Genomic DNA, 21471 nt, shown 5'->3' on the forward strand with positions numbered 1-21471 from the left:
TTAACTTGAAAGATTGCACTGGAAAGAAAGTTGAATTTTGGTGCAAGGACGGCAGAGACGAATTCCATTGCATTTGCCGATTTTGCCAAAAAGAAATTTCTATCGCTAATAGCGGAAAGTTGCAATTGTTGCAACATGCCAGCACTGCAAAACATAAGAAGTTCGTGGGAGTTGCAACTGATGCATCTTAATCCAAATTAACTACTACCTCAACAGCTTGCGGTGAGAAAGGACTTTGTTTATCAAATGCAGCCAGTTCTTCAACTTCTTCTATTTGGAACTTAAGTGAAGAAGAAAAAATAATTTCTTCGGAAATTCTTTACATCCTGCATGCGGCAGTCAATAACATATCATTTTCATCTTTTGATGGCATAATGAAAATATTTTCCAGGATGTTTTCTGGGCACAATGCCGCAAAAGAGATGAAGCTGTCATCTCGAAAAATCTCTTATGAGATATCTCACGGATTAGGACCCTATTACCTATCCCTCATCACTAAAGATGTTGAGAGTTCTTTTTTTACACTTATGTTTGACGAGACATTAAATGAAGCAAATCACAAACAAGTTGACATTCATGTGCGATATTGGAGTAACGAATGTAACAAAATTCAGCAGAGCTATATTGGCTCTGAAATGGTATTTCATGCTACAGCAACAGATATTGATTCTGCAGTCATGAACTGTATAAGGAAATCAAAATTACCGTTGAAGAAAGTGATAATGCTTGGTAGTGATGGACCGAATGTAAACAAGGCTGTTTTTAAAATTATTGATCAGCGTCTAAAAAATGATGGTGTAAAAGAAGGACTGATAAATGTTGGCACATGCAACTTGCATGTAATGCATAATGCGTTTGGAGAAGGATTGAAAATAGACAGTTTTGCTTCTATCACAGAATTTTTAGAGGATATTGACATATGGTTTCGAAAATATCCTTCCAGACAAGAGGATCTTATAACAGCTAGCAGTTCAACTGAAGAGGATAATATTTGCACAACATCAAGATTTGTCAGTAATCGCTGGTTATCCATTGTCCCTTCCTGTCAGCGAGTGTTAAAAATGTACAACACTTTAAAAAAACATTTCCTGAAAGATTTAGTTGACAACAGAAGTGGTTTGATCAAGAATGAAAGATACAAGAGAATTAGAAATGCGCTTAAAGATGAAGTTACACCTGCATACATGCAATTTCTTGTCAGTGTGGGCTTGCTTTTTGAAATTTTTTTACGTTTTCTGCAGAGTGACACAACTCTTATTCATCTTTTATATGATGAAATGGTTTGTATGGTTAAAAAACTACTTTTTAGATTTATATGCATGGAAAAATACCAAAATTGCAAAGATGAAGCCCTTGTCGAAATTCCACTTAAAGTCATTAATAGAGAAAGAAAATTTAAAGTATTTAGATGTGGGCTCTGAAGCAAATAAAGTGTTATCCAGTGTTGGATCTGCTGAAAAAAGGTGTTTCAAGCTTAATGCTCAAAATTTTTATTTTACTGTGACTTCTTATCTGATGCAGAAGCTGCCTTTAAAAAACCAATTATTAAAATGTATTCAGGTTTTGCACCCTCTTTCTCGAAAGGAGCCTGTAGATAATACAGTGGGAGTTGTTAAACGTCTATTGAAAATGCTACCACGCTGTGTAAATGAAGAAGAGTGTGATAAAATCCTGGATGAATGGCGGACATATGTCTCCGACGATGACATTAAAGAGGATTGGAGTATAATAACCCAGTCTGACGGAGAAACAAAATGGAATGCTATTGACATGTACTGGGCCAATGTTTTGTCTCTGAACAATCTCACTCTTGGAAAGAAAAGATATTATCATCTTTCGAAACTTGTGAAAGCTGCACTTTGCTTATCTCATGGACAAGCGCCTGTAGAGCGTGGGTTTTCTGTTAATAAGAGAATGATGAGTGACAGAACAAGAATGTCCCAAGAGACAATAATTGGATTGCGTCTAATTAAAGACAATGTTAAAAAAGACGTCGGTGAAACATTAATTACAAAAGAAATGATAAGTTATTACAAAGGTGCTCATTCAAAGTACAAGGCTGAATTACAGGAAAGAGAAGCAAGGAAGGAAATAATTCCCAATAAAGAACCTGTGAGGAAACAAACAACGCAAGAAAAACTCCATTCATTGAAGGATAATGTTTTAAGTGCACATAAACTGATTGAAGAGGGCAACAAGCGACTGGCAGCTGCCTTGAAAAGAAAATCATTTGAGGATGTGGCAGCAGCACAAGCCTTAATTGCTGCAGGTGAAAAGAAACTGAAAACTTCAAATTAAATTCACCAAATATACAAATAGAGAGACATATTTTGATTGACACTCTTGAATTAAGGTTTGATGCGAATTGAACGTTTTACAGCTTTTTGAAATAAGTTGTATACAAAATTTAAAATTTCCTTTAAGTTTGCTAATTTGTTCTTGTTTATTTTGAACTAATTTTGTTTAAACAAAATATGATTGGTTAATATTAAGTTCATTTGCTGTTGTAACTTAAGAAGCAAGATTGTTGTAGTTATAGTAATTCCAATAAGAAATTAGGTTTACATTTCATACTTCTAACAAGTGCTTATTGTTGTTGAGAAAGTTCTTAACTATAGAAACCCTAAGCTAATAATTGGTAATAAATTTTAGTAACTGAATTCATTAAACATTCTATTAAGCTACTGAATTAATATTAGTATTTAGTGAGGTATCTTTTATGCTTAAAATTAAGTTACAATATTTAAATTACAAAAACATACAATAACCTATACAAGTCTGCTGAAGTATTTAGGATGATGTTGATTTGTTAATTGCCAAATTTGTTGGTAAGTAAATTTTTGATGCATTATTTTCAAACTAATTTTCTTCAGAAAATGACAAAGTGTCCTATATTTTTTTTGAAAAATCCTATATTTTTTTTGAGCTTGCTGCTATCACTGTCCTTTCATTATCTAATTAAGCATTAGAATTTCCAATAGACGGCAGTACTGGCAACTCATTACAAAGGTTTAGAGTCACAAGTAACCCTTTTCAACTCTGATCTTCATAGTGAAGCTAAACAATTTAGTGCGAAATAATTTCAGCACTTTTCTCTTTGAAGTTAAATAGGTCCTTAAGGCTCTTCTATACCGTCCATCTTGGTTTTCGACGCTAATGCTTTCTCTACGGGAAAATCTGTTATTTATTCAAAGCATAACACGAGAAATTACTGGAATATTTTCATGCGGTTTGTTTTAAACGATGGCTATGACACAGAACTAGAGATGCGCTTTTTTATTTTTTCTGTAGTTATTTTGAAATTTTTTTAATAACAATTTAAAACTTGAAACGACTATTTTCACACGTTTGAAAAATGATATGGAAAAACGGAAAAAGGAGCGCAAGAGATTGAACATTTCTCTTTAAAAACATATTTTGAGTTTGTTTCTGAGACAATTTGTTCTATTGATATTCTCCGCATAGTAAAGCCTTGTTTTCGAAAAATTGTTGAAAACTGCGAAAAACACGCCTTTCACCAGACCACTCCCATTTCCTCCCACTTTGAGGGAACACTTTCTCTTCCCCCCAGGGTTTTCAGGGTCTTGTCTGCTGCTTCTCCGCTCCTCTGCTTTGCCTCAATGGCAGGCAATAAATTGCTTGAATCCCTACTAATGACCATTCATTCTTTGTCGTTTTGTGTGATGGTCTTGTATTTCTGTGACATCGACGAAACTCGTTCTAAAAAGAACAGTTTTTTTTCTTTCGAGTTCCATTCGATAAGTTTTTGAAATTATTTAGGTGACATATTTTTCAATGCTGTTTTAATATAAGTACCCCGTTTAAATGTAGAAGTTATTCTGTTTGAAAAATCAGTGAAAATTACTGTTTCGAACAATTTTTTTGGTAATAATACACATCAGTTCGCGATCCATCTTTCCGCGGTGCTATTTTTCTAAACCAAGTTGTTTCTTTTAGGGGCAGGGTTCGTACGGGTCATGGAAATCCTGGAAAGTCATGGAAAAAAAATAACGAAATTTCAGACCTGGAAAAGTCATGGAAAATTGAAATTTTCATTGAAAGTCATGGAAATTATTTCAAGTCATGGAAAAATTTCCCGGACAAAGAGAAAGAAACAGTAGCTAAAGGAGCATTAGAAATCTTGAGTGATTTAACAGTATAGCACATGAAAGCTATTAAAAGTGGAAAATTGACCAATCCAAAAATCAAATCTGAATTTTGAAATCTCATTGCATCCACTTCTGTCACAGTCGCTTGCCATTTTTTGCGATGTGATTTTACTGCCTGGACATCACTTATTTTGAATTTTCTGTTATTTTCAACACTTCTTATGTTTCATATTCTGTAGTAGCAAATTTCACGTTCTTAGTTTTGCCACGCCCACTCAAAAAAAAAAAAAAAAAAAGCAATTTAATTGAATGCAAATTCGATTCCATCACTCGTTAGGACTTGATTATTAAATTTATCAGAGTTTATCTTATTTTTTTTAATGTTTTAGAAAATCAGAACAAGAGGAATTCTAATGCTCTAAAACAGTAGTGGCCAACATACGGTACGCAAAACTAATCCATGGTGACCCACTGCTACTTTCAATGTCGGGAATTAAACGTGTTCTGGAATTTTGAACCTATTAATTTATATGCATTTGAAAATATGCAAATTTGTAGACTAAACAAATATACTTTTGAATCAGAATATTGATTCATTACTGAATGGTTTTTTCAAAAAAGATCTGGTTTAGAAACATAAAGAACTAAACTATGTGGCTTTACTTCAAAGAACCAAAATACTGTCAAGTTATGTGGATGATTAAAGGCACTGTTGACACTAAAAGGTAACTTTTAAAGCAAATTTATTGAAACTTAGTGATGACTCATTCAACCTTTGTCCCATTCAATATCATTCTGCCTGTTTAAAAAAAAAATCAGACATTTAAGCATCATCATATTCGCTTTACTGCATTTTTACTTTACTTAAATTTATATGATGAAGACAAATAAGAATAGTTTAATTTTTTAAGTGTGCACTTATATTTTTTCCATTACGAGTAAGTGCTTCAATGAGGCTGTGGCATTCATATAGACGTTTTGCTAATGCTCATTTCCAAATACTACCAAGTTTGAGATTAAATAGTGTTATTCTCTTCAAGTAACGAGGTCATGAAAATTTTCATTGAAGTCATGAAAAAGTCTTGGAAAAGTCATGGAATTTTTTCATCTAAATAGAGTATGAACCCTGTAGGGGTCTAACTTCTTCATCAATGGAACTTTCATCTTCCGACGTAGTGTCGATTTCGCGATCTGAACCCGTAAAATTTTCTACGTTCTGGGATTGGCTCGCATCTTCATACATGGCATTTTCATCGTCTGAAGAAAGATTAGATTTATCGTCAAAATGACAATGGCCCATCACCGCTCCACTGCGATGATTTTTAAATTCATTTTTATAAAACAAATTCTCATTAAACGAAATATTAATGCTTTCTACAACCTTATCAGTTTCCGGGAAATAAACACGATAACCTTTCGTCTTAAAGGCATAACCGATGAGAAACCTTTTCTAGCTTTTAAGTCTAGTTTATTACGTTTCTGCTTCGGAATTCCGACGTAAGCAACAATTCCGAATGGTTTAAGGTGTTTTACTGAAGGAATATTTCTCCCATAAAGCTCAAATGGTGTTTTTCTTTGACCCGTATGGCAAACTCTGTTCCAGGTGTAAACGAAGTGCAACATTGCATCTGGCCAAAACTTTTTATCTAGCCCGCTTTCTTCAAGCAATACAGTGGCCCCATTAGATTGGAATGGTGCCGTACAAGACGGACATGGAGCGTCGAATGGTATCGCGTAGTCTTCACTGACGAGTCCCGCTTCTGTCTTGGTGGAGACGACAATAGAATCCGCGTGTGGAAACAACGTGGTCAGCGCCAAGATTTCCGGTTTATTGTACAGCGTCATACGTCCACGAGACCTGGTGTCATGGTGTGGGGCGCAATAGCATATGATGCAAAATCACCTCTAGTGTTCATTAACGGTGCTTTGACCGGCCAACGTTACGTTCAAGAGATCCTGCAGCCAGTTGCTTTGCCATTCCTGAGCACCCGTGTTCGGCCGCTGTTCCAACAAGACAACACTCGACCCCATATTGCTGCCGTCTCTAGAGCTTGTCTTCAAGGCCTAGACAGCATGGAGTGGCCGGCATATTCACCAGACCTGTCCCCAATCGAGAATGTGTGGGATGCCATGGGACGAGATGTCAACACTCCACCCGTACCTCGAAATCTGCCGGAACTCCGTAACAAAGTTAAAGCAGCATGGGATAGACTACCACAGGACTTCATTAAGAACCTGTACGATTCGTTACCAAGACGATTAGCATGTTGTATTCGGAATAATGGCGGCCATACCCCATACTGAATGTTACCCATTTTGTGTATGTTGTTCAATAAATTTTGCTTATATTGTTCTCATTTTCTAATCATTTACTCTTCCATATACACTTAACATACCTTCCGAATGTCATTGTATTCTAAGACTTCCTTCATGGTGCAACTTTTTTTTTGTCTTAGAGTGTATATCGATATAATTGCCCAGCCCTAGTCCTAATGCTTAAAACTGGCAAAATTTTACAAGATCTGGCTATTAATTTTCAGAACTCACGTAACCGTAAGAGAACGAAAAGCCAGAAGATTGTGCTAATGAATTGCATATTGAAGAGCGTTTTCTTGCGCATGTGCAGTGCAATAGGCTCCATTCAGAACTAAGTGGTTCTTGTGGGAAGGTGCATTAAAACGTAGCTCTTCAATTCCTATTGTCACCATGATGCAAACTTTTTCAATTGCTTCCAGCATGGGTATGGACTGCGGCCTGTTAACATTTTAGTTGAATTTTCTTTTAGATAAATAAAATAAAAAAATAACCCACTGTTTCTTCTAAAATGCGTTTTTGCCCCATGCAGATCGGGTTCGAACAAATTGATCCGATGTAAAGAAACAACATTGAATCGGTAGTGACATGATTCGGGCAATTCACTCATTTGAACTGAATTGGGTTTTGGTTAATTCCTGCATGTGATAACCGTGAGATGTTTTCTAAAGTTGTGGTGTGTGGCAACAGTGCTTGTTGTTTTGCATAAGCGATTAAAATTTTGAATGTTGATTGTTCCAACTATGCGTTTTCATATCTATATAATGCTGTAGGTTTGAGGACTCTTTCTCTCTCCCTCAATGTTTTTTGTGTTTGATATCTGCACGTTAGTGTAGTCCAGTCCAGTTCAAAGGAAAATGGCTTGATTATCTTGTATGTTCTATTTCTGAAGGTGCATTTTTCCTAAGTTCAGTTGAAATAGGTTGTTAACCATTTTGATGAGATGTTGTTAGTATAACTTTATTTTAAATAGTTTAATGTTATACTAGCCACCTTCGGCGACCAGCTGGTCCGCCTTTTTACGCCAGGGTTGCCGCCTTCGGCGGCTGCATAGACAATTTAGCGACGGTATTAATCAATGTTTTCCTCTACATATCAATATTATCATCTGCTTTATACGCCAATGATGCCGCCTTCGGCGGCTGCTTAAATAAGTTTTGTGGCGGTATCAATCAATCTATATCTATATCATTATTAATTTAAATAAAATATTTTCTAGATCTATCTCCAGTTCCGTCGTTTGGAATATTTTTAAAGGAGGGGGAGGGGAGACACAAACGGCTTGCTCTTCATGCAAATTTTGTCGAAAAATAACAATAAAAAATTCCACTTTTACTTGAAAGCATTGTTTTTTCAAAGTCATGGTGTGTGGGGGGGGGGGGGGGGACGGGCACTGATACCTCATTGAAGTTCCTTAAATGATGGGCATGTCTCTTTCTTGCTGTCCATCTACTATATTGACCTCTGCATTTGTCTATCTATCTATACGATTTATGCGTATCTACCTCTGACAGTAATTAACAATGTTTTCAAATCGTAGCGGCGCCTCCCCCCCAACTCCCGTTGTTGTTCTTTAAATAATAAAGTTCTTTAAATATCTGTCACTGTACATCGACCTGTAGATTTATCTTTCTCTAGATCCATGTAAATTTACCTCTGATAGTAATAAACAATCTTTTTTTCAAAGAAAAAAGTATTAATTCGAAAAAAACCATTTTTTGTACACTCAATATATATCTACCTTCCTATTCGATCCATCTCTAAATTTTCTCATCTATTTCTATTTATTTTGATCTAACCTCCAATCTTATTCCTTAACAAAAAGAAAATCTTGCAAAAAGCGCGCTCACGTATTTACTAAAATAGCACAAAAAATTGGTGTCTCTGTGGTACTCGGAGTTTGCCAAAGTATAAAAATCATTGTTTTTATTGAAATTAAGAAAAAAAAAGTGACTGGGACCAAAACGAACCGATGTGGTCCGTCTGATTAACCGAAATCAAATGTTTAGCAAAACATCCGGGAGGGGGAAGGGAGAAACAAATAAAATACCTGGAAAGAAAAAAAGCGAATGAATCCTTCGAAAGGAAGAAAAGAAAAAAGCAAGTTACGTACTTCAGTTAGATCACGTGGGTGCGTTACGTCATATTCGAAGCGGACAGCGATCTTCGGTTAAGCGATAGCTCATGTCTTCGTTCTGCCTTTAAAAAATTGTAAAAAAAACCTTTTGAATATTTTTGAAAAAAAAAATTTTCTGCAGCGGACGAAATGTTCTAGCTACTACATAGTAAAATTGTAGAAAAGAGGTTATTATATTTTCACGGGATGCGTTTAGAAAAAAATTAAACCCAGAAAAAAAATGCAAAATAAAGGTTTTTTCAAAAATTCATAAAAAAATACAAAAATTGCTCTATCTTCAAAATTTTTTTGTTCATCATATTTAAAATTAAATTTCCGACACTATAGTACAAAAAATATATTTGTCTGGCGCGATTGGTTCGGAGTCTGTGAGGTTAAAAGTACTAAAAATCACATAAAACATTAAATAACTTTTTTCTAATTAAAATATCAAAAATCGAAGCCCGAGGTGCACAACTTCTGCAAAAACTACACCTGTATGCCAAATTTCATCTTTCTAGGCCTTACCGTTTTCCCGGGATGCGCACCACATACACACACACACACACACACACAAACATCTTATTTTATTATTTCAAATTTATTTTTTATTTATTTCAAAAGATCTTGAGCGGGATAACACTTCCTTGCCGTAAACTTGTTTCAACATTTGATATGTTTCTACAGCTGTCTTGCCGAATGTGAGGCAAAATTTAATGTTCATTCTTTGCTCTATTTTCACTTTGACGACAGGAATTTGAGAGCTATGTTTTAATGCACTTTTCCAAGAGAAACACTCACTTTAGAATGGTGCCGATTGCTCTGCACTTGCGCAAGAAAACGCTCTTCAATATTGTTGACCTAACAAATTGTGTCTCCCGCAAGGAAGGAAGGAAGGTAAACACCAAGTTTAGCAGATGCCTTTCAGTTTCACATTTCTGTAGCTATCAAGTGAAAGAAATGTCCGAATTCAAGATGAAAGGCTAAATCATTTTATTTATAAATTCAACAATTAACAACTGTAAAATAAACTTTTAACTTTGATAAATAGTATAAACAAGTATGAGGTATATCAACAGTACTCAAATCAATCTTCATGTTCCAAAAGAACATCTTCCAAAAAAAAAATTTGACACCCTAACATTGATTATTCTAAAATGTTTCAAAAAAATTTTAAGTCCCTAACTCTCATGATGAAATCTTAAAAGCCATCCCTTAAGTGCAGGACGTCGCCTCAACAGCGAACGATCCTCTCAAAGATCTGACTATCGTCAGTCGAAAATGAGAAACACGAGCAGAAGAAGTGATTTCCTTCTCATTTCCCCCTGCTTATATAATACTGCACAGTGCACACTCAATGCACGTCACGCCGGATACGCCTACGTAAGAGCTCAGTCTGGATGCTTCCAGAACATTCGATTTGCCGCGGAGCTATCGGGAGATTACATCATCTCCGCTCGTGCTCTGACGTCACATCCTTCTTCCTGACGAAACACGTCGTTCGAAAGTCATTCAGTGTTTACACGTTGATTCTCCCGATACTCGAATTGAAACAAGCGTCCTTTAAGGGACAAGCTTAACCGGCTTTTCATTTATTAAAGAAATACAAGTGAGTAAAAACAGTTACACTTCGTTTTCAAAATGAATTGTTGAGAATATTTCTCAAATAGACATTTTTGGCTATCAAATATGCAATGGTTAGCGCCATGTGCCGGTTCGTTCTCCTACAGTTATGTCAGCCCTGGAAATTAATGCTGGACCTTGTATTTAATAAGGAACGTTGTCTATCTAGAGCCAGTTAAAAAGTCATTCCCCATTGGTGTTGTGTTATAATTAAAATGTTTAAAAAGTTCATTGCGTAAGTCATTGCTTTTCATGGATTTAATTGCTTTCTATGTTTTCCATGATATACTTTTTTACCATTCAAGCATTAAATATATACTTATATTTTTATGTGCATATTTCAATATATATTTTTATGTAGTTATTCAATCTGATACTGTACAAAAGGTTATTTCAAGTAGATTTTCTTTTTCTCTCTAGACATCGGCAAGTAAATCATGCTCGCAACATATTTGATCGTGCTGTTACCATCCTCCCTCGTGTTAACCAATTTTGGTACAAGTATACTTATATGGAACAAATACTGGATAATATTGCTGGAGCAAGACAAATATTTGAAAGATGGATGGACTGGGAGCCTCATGAGCAAGCTTGGCTGACTTATATTAAGTTTGAGCTTAGATTTAAAGAAATTGATCTTGCTCGACACATCTATGAGCGTTATATCCTTTGCTATTTAAATGCTGCTGTAATTTACCAATTATAGTAGACCCTCATTTTACGCGGGTTTATTTTACGTGGTTTCGATCCTTAAAGCAGAATACTTTGTGATGTTCTGCAACGCAAAGTGATTTGCCCAAAATTGTTCTGCAAGATAAATTCGTACTTTATGTATTTCCTTCAGAATGTTATCAAATACCGTTTTCTCATTTTTGCGCATAATCCATTGCAATTTAGAATTCAGTAAAATACAACCAAATTTTAAAACATAGAAACAAAGTTTAATGTATACTTGAGTACTTATATGTTGTCTTCCTTAAGTACATCAGCTTAATTTCTTCTGGATTGGAATGGAGAAACGTAAAATATTGCACTCCTACTAGCCTTTGACAAAAGGCTTAAATATCAGCAGAAGAGAACAAGTTGTAATAGCCCCTCATCGTATAAAGGTCATGCCAGATTTACCCATAGACATTGGTTTGGCCCTGAACCAGCTCCTCGTAGCAACATATGTAAAATCAATCAGACAGTGTTGTATACCCTATCCATGCGTCCTCTCCGATTGTCCAAATTTCAATCGTATTCGTTTCAAATTCTTTAATCATTTTCATTCTTCTTTGAAGGAATTGTTAGGGGGCACATCCCATTGAAAATTTCTCCATTCCATCAGGAGATTGGATTTCTGCTTTTAACTTAGTATTTACCTTCTGTTTTTGTTTTCATCTCTTATTTGTTTTGTTCTTCATGGTTTTCCTTTTTTTTTCAAAAGTGGTTTTTCTGTTTATTTTTCTGGTCTATTATTCAAAATTTAAAACTTCGTTCATGTGTTGATTTCGGCAAAAGTTTTCAAAATTTCAGATGCATGTTTCTTAAATTCCAATTTTTGACTTTTAAACAATCGTTTGGTGCATTAATTTTACTTAATTTTACTTAATACCATGGCAAAGGCATGGAATTCATTGTTTTGTGAATTGCTTTTGATAAGTATTTAGACATATTTCCTCTATGAACAAAATGCTTATGGAAAAAGGGTCCATACATAGATATTAGTCCAGCTTTTAAAAGTTTTCTTAAAGAATTATGCCCAGATGGAAGGCCATTACATGAAATGAACATCCTTTGGTCTGTTGTACCAACATTAATTTCATTCCCATCATTTGTATTGGGTTGTTTTAAAAAATTTTTGTCGATTTTAGACCCCCATGTTTCACAGATAGCTTCTGAAATAGGAACAGAAAATGTATGAATAAAAAAATTAAGAAAGTTTGGGATCTGTAATTTCAGTTCCAATATTGACCTTTTTAAAATCATCTTTTCTTGAAAAATATCTCCACTTTCTTTGCATTGATTAATGTTGTCTAGCATCCAGTCAACAAAGATTTTGTATTAAAAAAAAAGTTGATTTTTTTCTTCATCAGAAGGAGGAACACATGGAAAAGATTTTATTGTTTCGACAAAATTGAAAAGATCCATAAATTTATTTTCAGTGTTTGAACTAGGGAAGATCAAATGGGAAAAATTAAAAAGGGATTTAGCTGCAGAAGTTATTATGTCTATTTGTTCTTTCTTTTCAAAGTACAAACAGCATTGGTGTAGTAGTGAATCAATGTATTTTATTATTTCTTTGAGATCATGGCAAAATTTAAAAAATAAAAGAACAATCATGAGTTGATCGCAACTTTTTTGAGCTTATTGGGAGGTCTGGCATTGGAAAACCCTGAAATGTGCTCTCTTCTGAAAACATTGATGAGGAAAGCCTTGTATATTTAAAAAATGCATTAGGTAAGGATTCTATATATTTCTTAAAACTTTCAGGATCTAAGCAATCACAAAGGTTTGATAAATGATACTTAATTATGAGTAAATATTCTTTTAAATTATTTATGAAATTTATGTAATCCCAAGGAAGATGGTCACTCTGTTGGATGCATTTGGAAGTATCTGCTAATGTGCAAATAATGTCAGCAATAATTAATATGCTAAAAATATTTTTTTTGAGATGAGTTTATCCCTTAAACTTTCATCTTCAATCCCTTCACTGGCTGAAACTAGTGCCTTATAATCTTTCACAAAAGTTTTAATAACATTTGAAGAATGAGAAACAAATTTCATTGTTTTAAAGATCTTTGGTTTATAAAAAAACATATCCAGTTCTTGAGCACACTTGTTCAGGCATTCATAGGATGTGCCCCACATGAATTCCTTCATGCATGAATTTATAAATGACAAACAATCACGCACTAACCTATTACTAGAATGTACCTGCACTAATTCGAGTCTGTGCATGGGATCCCAAGATATCTTGACGAACTAGGACTTCTTAAAGATGATCTATCACACCTAATCGAATATATTGCCCGTCTACAGCAAGTCCCACTAAATGATCTCTAATGTAAGGAAGGTTCAGGCCAAATCTTTTAAGGGTATCGAGGATGCTTATACTCAATCCTTTCCCACTTACATCATCGCAAAAATGGTGTTCTAAATAAATGTTTTCAAATAAATTTGAATTGTTTATGTCATAAATTGGTATTCTAAGTCCAATAATGTGGCGAGTTCTGTGATTCACAGTCATTTTATCAGCTACTATGCCGATTGGTACTCCTTCATTCATTATATAAGAGGAAAAAGAATATACATGTGGTAAGTACATCCTGGGAAATTCTTTGGAATGATTTTTTTGACCTATAGAAGCTCCACTATTATAAAACTCAGTGATAATATTTTCATAGCTAGAATATGATGTATCCTATTTATAGCTCATATATGTAGCTGAAGCAGAATTCATGGCTATTTGTTTACCATTTTCTTTAAATCTCAATTCTTCTTCTTCTCTCTCTTTCATTTCCAAAAACCGCTTTTCATGAGTAACTGATTTAATGTGCCTTTTCATGTCATATTTTAGCTTCCTAAAAGTTTCTGTCATATTTTCACGAGTGAATGAGTCCTTTTCATTTGCGAAATGATATAAAAGAGTTGAACAGCAAGCTTTGCATGTTAAACCACCTTCAGTTCTAACAAATGTATTATCTTGTGCCCACTTTAATAAACCATCTACAGTTCTTGAATTTGCAAAAAGATTATCACGCTCTTCATCTGTAAGCAGATCACTGGTATCCATTTTCTGTATTCCAGATGTTGATGGTAGTGACTCTTCTGTGACATTATTTCTTTTTAATGCTTTTACTTGAGCCCCAAGATCTGAAAAAGAAGTTTATTTTGGTGTTTTTCCTTCAAACAAATGAGACTAAACAATACAAAGAATAGCTTATTACGTAAAGTTTATTTTTGCTATATAGTGCGTTTAAGCTTCATACAGAATATGGTGATGATTTTAAAATTGATCAGAGCTTCAGTTTTTAGTGAAAGGAAAATAAGTTGTCTTTATTTTCCTTGCAAATATTATGTACCGCTAAATTTTTGGCCTACTATTTAGTATCTAAAGAATTTTAAAAATATAAAAAATACTAAAATAAATAATTAATAATTACGTAATGATGGTTAACAATAAATTTACAATTTTATTGCAGAAAATAATAATTATAAACCTTTACATCTCTTTTAACACTTATATAATAAGCCTACACTAATGTTTATATTGCGGAGAGGATATGGGAACGGTTCACATGTGTCCTCTACATGTTGTGTTCAAAGTGCCCCATCATCTACCTTAGAACTAATTTTCGAAAAAAAATTTTTTTAATTTAATTACAAAATTTAAATATTGCCATACATTTGGTGAAAATGCTCAAATAATAGTTTGCAATAATTAAATTTAGTTTATTGGTTAGTTTAAAATATTAGTTTAAAATTAGTAAAGTAAAGATAATAACAAAACAAAACTGGGAAACAAAAATAACTCAAAAAAAAAAAAAAAAGAAGCTGCAGATCTCTTCCGAAAATTACTATATTTAAAACTGAAGAGATATGAAAATAAAATTGAAACATTAGAAAAAACAAACATTGAAAAAAGTCATACCTTGAATTGATAACAAAATTGTATTCAAGATGTCTTTTTTCACAGAAACAGTCTTCATTCTGATGATCATTTTCATTTGTACAACTTAAATCGCTTTCATTCAATGTGGCTGTGGATGAGTTGGTTGTTAAATCTTCCTCTAACGGCGCAGTAGTCTCCAGATCAATCCTCAGTACTTCCTACATCCCGTTTCTTAGAAGAAATTTCATCCACATTTTCCTCCGCTTGCTTTCTTTTAATACTGCCAAACAATTTAGCAACGCTTGTTTCATTAATAGAACGATGCTTCACAGGTCTTATCAGGATGAAAACGCTGATAGTGTACTTTCAAATTTTTTAAAATTATTTCAGCGTTGCATTCGAAACAGGATACTTTGTCTCTGGCCGACATGTTTATAGTATTATTAAAACTTTGAAAAAAAAAAAAACTTAATTTATTTACAACTCAATCTTGGAAGCGGCAAAAGCTGGTAGAAATCTGCGTATTGGTCTTGGCTCATGTGTAAAACAGAAGTTCCGTCTAGAACTAGACGAGCCTACTTTCCCGTATACCCATACTACTTCTAGTACCTGATCAATATTCTCAAAAATAGCTAAAATCGCAAATTTTTTCAAACATATATTTTTTAATATTTTAAGCTGATTTCTAGGAATAAAATATTCCTTACTTTTCTTCAAAAAAAACGAACAAATAAAATAGCAGCACCTTTTAAACAAAGCAGCTAATACACTTCTTTCCATTAAAAATTTTTTTAACAGTTTTCAAAACGAAAAAATAATACAAAAAATAAGACATTAATGTATTGGAAAGGGTTCAAAGGCGGGCTACAAGGATAATAAGTGGACTTTCCCGCTTAGATTATGATTCCAGGCTTAGAAGGCTAAAAATGTACAGGCTTGAGCAAAGAAGAGACCGAGGGGACATGATTCAGCTGTTTAAATTTATTAAAACGAAAGATGTTACGGGGCTAAAGTTTAGCACTGAAAACAGGACAAGGGGTCATTGTTTTAAGCTATTTAAATCTCAGGCTAACATGGATATTAGGAAAAATTATTATTTTTAGCAGGGTAGTGGAACCGTGGAACAGCTTACCGGAAGAGGTGGTAATGAGCAAAGGAGTAGACAGTTTTAAGAGGGCCATTGATCTTCACTGGGGATTGTAAATTGACTAGGAACCAGTCTAGCTGGGCCCAGAGCCTGTTGCTGGTCGTCACTTTTGTATTTGTATTTATTTGTCTACGAAAGGGTTTAAAGCAACAGGTGCTTTTACTTTTTGATATGAACAGGAAGAGACTTGAATTCTAAGCTTACAAGGAAGGAATGGACAGGAGAAAAGAAGGGAGAATTAACAGCTGAGTAATCCTTTTAAAAAAGAACTAAAAGCACAAGCTGGGGGGCGGGGGATAGGTATTGAGACTGCTCAAGGAAGAAATTTTCCGAGAATCTGCAGATAGCTATTCAGAAAATGGCGACGACATTGAACAATAATATTCAAAATTTATTACATTCTTCTGAAAGGGATTCTAATTTTGAACTTTGTGATTTATAAGCTTAAAAATACTTCCTATAATTTTTTTTTTTTATTTTTTTTAATTCATCTCTTCCTGTTATTAATGAATACCATTTATAATAGCGCATGGGTCGAGCAATTTAGTTCAAAAATAGGCTCGGTATTAAGAAATCAATCACAGAGCAAATGTTCAGAAATTTTTTTCGAATAACCTCCGAAGATATAAGAAACAATGAATCTGGAAATTTTCTAAAATAAAGTCCAACCGTTTTTAATAAAAATTCAAGAAATAAATATACTGACACATTCAAACGTAACTTAATATTTCTGCCGTGGGCCGGTAGATGGCAGTATATCTGCAGAAATGAGTCTTTGAGATATTTGAAGAAACGCGTTTTATATATAACACTAACAATTGGGAAACGTTGAAATCGGACGTTTTCGCGCTTTTTTGTCAGCAGAAAACAAATAAGAAAGTTTGTACAATAACGCTAACGTACCATAGATGACAAAAATGGAAAGTGAAAAATTTGCAATTACTCCCCTTTACCTGTCTTAGGCAGATTTTCTATTTGTTAATTAAAGCCTACAAGAAAGCGCGGGAACAGCCGGATGTCCGAAGTTTCCCGTATAGTTGATCACGCAAAATTAGTAGGGCTCGACCGATGGCATTTTTTGGCCGATGGGCCGATGCCGATTGTTCAAAGATGGCCGATGGCCGATTGTTTTCCTCCAAATGGCCGATTGCCGATGGCCAATAGCCGATGCCGTTGGCCGATAGCAAAAAAAAAAAATAAATAAATAAAATCAAACAAATAAATTGATAAGATTGTCAGGGGTTTAAAGGATCATTGACTCATTTCACTTTACTTCCTTTCTACGAATAAGGAATTGCAATCACAAGAAAAAAATCAGATTTCGACCTAAATTTCTATTTTACGATCAATCTAATTTATACTAAACAAGTTTTTTCGGCACATCTGTACATGCATATGTACCTAAGAACATATAGATGACCGAAATATCTATTTTGAACGCCTCCTCAGTAATTGGGGTCGTTTCCAAAATTTTAAAAGTATTTTTTTTTCTGAAAGAGCGTGCTTAAAAACAAAGGATCTGATCATTTTTTAAATAATTTGTTTGAGTTTATTTTTTTTTAAAAAATTACTTAAATCGGTGCGCTTTCATTGTTTACGTTTCTGTCTGATGACATCAAAAATGATGAAATGCCATTCAGTGTTGCCATTCACAGCAAACAAAATATTTAATTCGCATCTTTACTCACGTGTATTGGCAACGATATGGTTGACAGCAAGCGTAGAGCGCAATTTTAATTCGCTTCTTGATAATCATAACTTGGAAACGTGGTAGAAAAATGCGCCAAAGAGCATCATTTGTGATGTCATCAAGACCACGCCTTGTTTGAAAAATCCAACATTTAAAAAAATTAATTTAAAAATAACTGTTGGGAAAATGAAAGTATTTTCAGGGTCAATGATTTTTTTTTTTTGCTCATTCTATCACTTTCAGTGACAAAAAGTACTACTTTTGACTGAAGAAAACAACCCCATTATCGTAAATTCTCTTGTGATGTCTTCATGCGCGTAAACTTGCGTCACTCCAAAACGTTATGAAATAGTAAGTTGAAAACTCATACGTACGTAGTATGATCTAAAAGTTTGAGGACAAGTTGTATAAAACCTTACCCTGAATAGTTCACATTACCGAAGCACATCTATTTACAAAATAGTCACCTTGAACGATTATGCACACTGCCAACTTTCGTATAGCTTTTAGAAGCTCTCCTGGAAGACATTTTTCGCAACCTCCTGTAAACACCTCTTACCTTGAAGCTTTAACTTCATCGTGAGGAAGAAGGCTACTTTCATGTTGAGGATGCACGGTTCGATTGGTCAATACTCTGATATGACAAACAAATAACAACGTTTCGTCTGATTTAGCTCCGTGTGACTTTTTCCTGTTCCCAGCAAAAAAACATTTGCATGGACGCCGTTTTCTTCAGTCAGGAGAAGATAAAGCTGCATCATAGAAGATAGCGAAAAATGGCTTCCAGTAGTGTTTCCAAAAGTTATATGAACACTGGCAAAAGTACATAGTCCCTCAAGGTGATCTTTTGAAGGTGGATGTGCTTAGGTAATGTGAACTATTCTGGGTAAGGTCCATTCTGGGTAAAGCTTGTCCGTGAACTTTTGGATCGTATTACGTACAATCTGTATAGGGTGTAGTTATGTTTCTCCTTTTTTCACTGCTGTATGATGAAAGAGAAAGAACAACAGTCCCCCCCCCCCAAAAAAAAAGAGGAAGAAGGAAAAAACGAAGAAAATCGAAGAGACTGTTTAATAACCAATTGATTTTTTTTTTTAATTTGAACATATAACTAAGGTTTCAGTAATATTGTAATAATGTATGGATTTAGATACACTAAACATGGTTAAAAAACATTAAATTATGTTGTTTAATCATTCAAAAAAAAAAAAAAGAATAAAACAATGAAACGTCAACAAATTACGCAATTAAAGTGGAAAGATTGCACGTAGACATTTTTTAGTCATCAAATTAAACAAAAAAGGTAACAGATAATTACAACATTAAATCAAAATAGGAATATTTTTATACTTATTTAAAATGTATGAATAGAAAAGTTTGTATTTCTCATAAAAGCTATAACAGTGACATAACTTTTGCTGAAAAAAGAAATAAATAGCCATGAAAAGAGCGAGGTTCTTAAAACGCAGCTTTAATAAACAAACTCAATATTTACACCAAGCTAATAACTGAATACATATGCTACTTCATCTGATGTTTGCACACATAATATTGAGCAATTTGATTGTTTAATCTCTTATGAAGCTTTACAAACAAGTTCAAATTAATTTTTTCAATTTAACAACAATTTTCTGAAGATTAAAAAAATGCATAATAGAAAATTCTTGAAACTTTCGTATAAAAAATGAAAATAACTTATTCATTGATTTTATATAAATACAGTCGACTCCCGCTACAGCGCGATCCGACTTACGCGAAATGGCTGTAACGCGAATTTTTCACGAATGACTAATTTTAGAGCTAACGCGAATTTTTCGCCCACAACATGATTTTTTTTAGAAGGAAGTATCAGCTTCGTTATTGACTACTAAATATTGATTTCATTTGAATGTTATTACATCCCTTTAAGCATCACTAACAGTCAAACTTCACACACCAAACTAGTCTAGTCATCGTTATGTTAGTGCATCAAATAACCACTCCGCATCTTTCATTTATTATTTTTTTTTCATTCTCAATATTAAAGTTGATGAAATACAATGGTACCTTGGTGGCACTTTTATCTAAAGTTTGTGATGATGGGAAAAAAAGAAAGTTTCTGATTAAAAAGAAAAGCTAAGATTCTCGATGACTAACTACAAAATGTCGACGGTAGCACGACAATAAGTATGAGTGAATCTTCCATGTGTACAATTAAAAGTCAAAACAAAAAGATATTCGTAAGAGTTCAGAACTTGGTTTCAATATTGAAGCTTGCAGAGCAGTCTAGCAAAGTAAATATTATGAAAATGGAAGCTGCTCTTGTAATGTGTATTAATAAAGAGGTCAGGAAGAGGAGATGTTGCCACAAATTGAAACGTTATGAAAGAAAAGGCGAAGCAACCGTATTTAAAAATGTAATAGATAGGAATAACGATCTGATCATGGAGCATAAATCATTACCATCTTCATTTTTTAATTTTTAAATAGTGTTACTGTATCTTACTGCACAGTACTGTTATACTGCATCGTTTTAGTATTACTACATACTACGCGTACCGTGTTGTTTTAACCTCCGTGTGTCTTTCCCTCCTATTGGTCATTTTATTTTGTACATCTTAAAGTATTTCATGTTGAATAAAACAATTTTTTAAATACAGTAAATGTTCAGTTCTGTATGCAAAAAAATGCAGTATATAGTTGAGGAATGCTTTAGAGCAGTTTAAGGGGTGTTTATAAGTGTCTAAAAGAATTTGGTATGCTTTGAAAAATTTGTATGGATATATATATTTCTCCACAACGCGAAATTTCGACTTACGCGAGGAGTCTTGGAACGCATCCCTCGCGTAAGTTGAGACTCGACTGTACATAAAAATAGTTACTTACAACAGAAAAGAAATCAATCTCTATTAATGATGCAAAAAAGATGGCGCATTACGAAATATAGATGAAACAAGTATGAGAAATACGCAAAATGACATTTCTTAACCAAAATAAATAATCGCTAGATGTTTAAGAAATGCTTGAAACGACGAGGGAGGTCACCCTCTGATTTTGGAGTGACTCGCACTTCGCGGTCTTAACCTCGGCCTCATTTTTTTAGTACAGAACCGCTACCACCAACGCCTCGGAAAAGTTTCTGAATCTACTTCAGCACTTCTGAAGAAAAAATTCAAAAATCTCCTTGATTTCCGAATTATGTCACCGTTCAAAACGTCTTTAATCAATTTCTTACATTAATGCTCTGAATTCTTTCTAAACAATAGATAAAGTTTGAAAAAAAAATCTCTAATTTTATGAATGGTGTTAGTTTTAAGCAACTCAGAAGTACAACTAGAGTTTGATTTCAGAAATTGAGGGAATGGGAGGAGGGGCATGCAAGTGTTCTCGGAAATTCAAAATATAGTCGTAAAAATAGAGTTCAAAATAATCATAAACATTGAGCAGAAAAACCCTTTCAAGACCCTCACTCGAGTTTGTTTTGACGTGCAGTGGCAGGTTTAAAATATAGCAAATGCTGCAATTGCGCGAGAGGCCCCATAACCTTAGGTGCACCGTAAGAGTTACAAAAATGCTTATGATAAATGTTTTACAACTTCTGTGATAGAGAAATAGGGCCCCAAAATGTATTTCGACGGGCCTCAAACTTGTAACTCCGCCGAAGCAATACAGAAAGACTGCATTACTGTGATTCATATTACAAGTATCGAAAATTATAAAATTACCGTCGGTTCAACGGGAATCTAATAAAATGACACAAAAACCGGTATCGCCATCTCAAATTTGTTTCCATGGTCTCAAATTTGGCAATATACGTACGCACACCCCACATGCGAAAATTTATCCGTCTACAAATAACCATTTTTGAGTTATGAATTATAAGAGATACATACG

At 34.0% G+C, this 21471-nt stretch overlaps 1 protein-coding gene across 1 annotated transcript in view; it reads left to right on the forward strand.

Annotated features, from left to right (window-relative positions):
- LOC129229803 (crooked neck-like protein 1) overlaps positions 1-21471 on the forward strand; it is a 146285-nt gene that overhangs the window by 56006 nt on the left and 68808 nt on the right. The window contains exon 7 of the mRNA XM_054864180.1: positions 10582-10823. Coding sequence (XP_054720155.1) covers positions 10582-10823 — 242 coding nt within the window. The remainder of the gene's footprint in view (positions 1-10581; positions 10824-21471) is intronic.

This window comes from Uloborus diversus, chromosome 9 (assembly GCF_026930045.1).
Source record: "Uloborus diversus isolate 005 chromosome 9, Udiv.v.3.1, whole genome shotgun sequence".
Taxonomy (NCBI): domain Eukaryota; kingdom Metazoa; phylum Arthropoda; class Arachnida; order Araneae; family Uloboridae; genus Uloborus; species Uloborus diversus.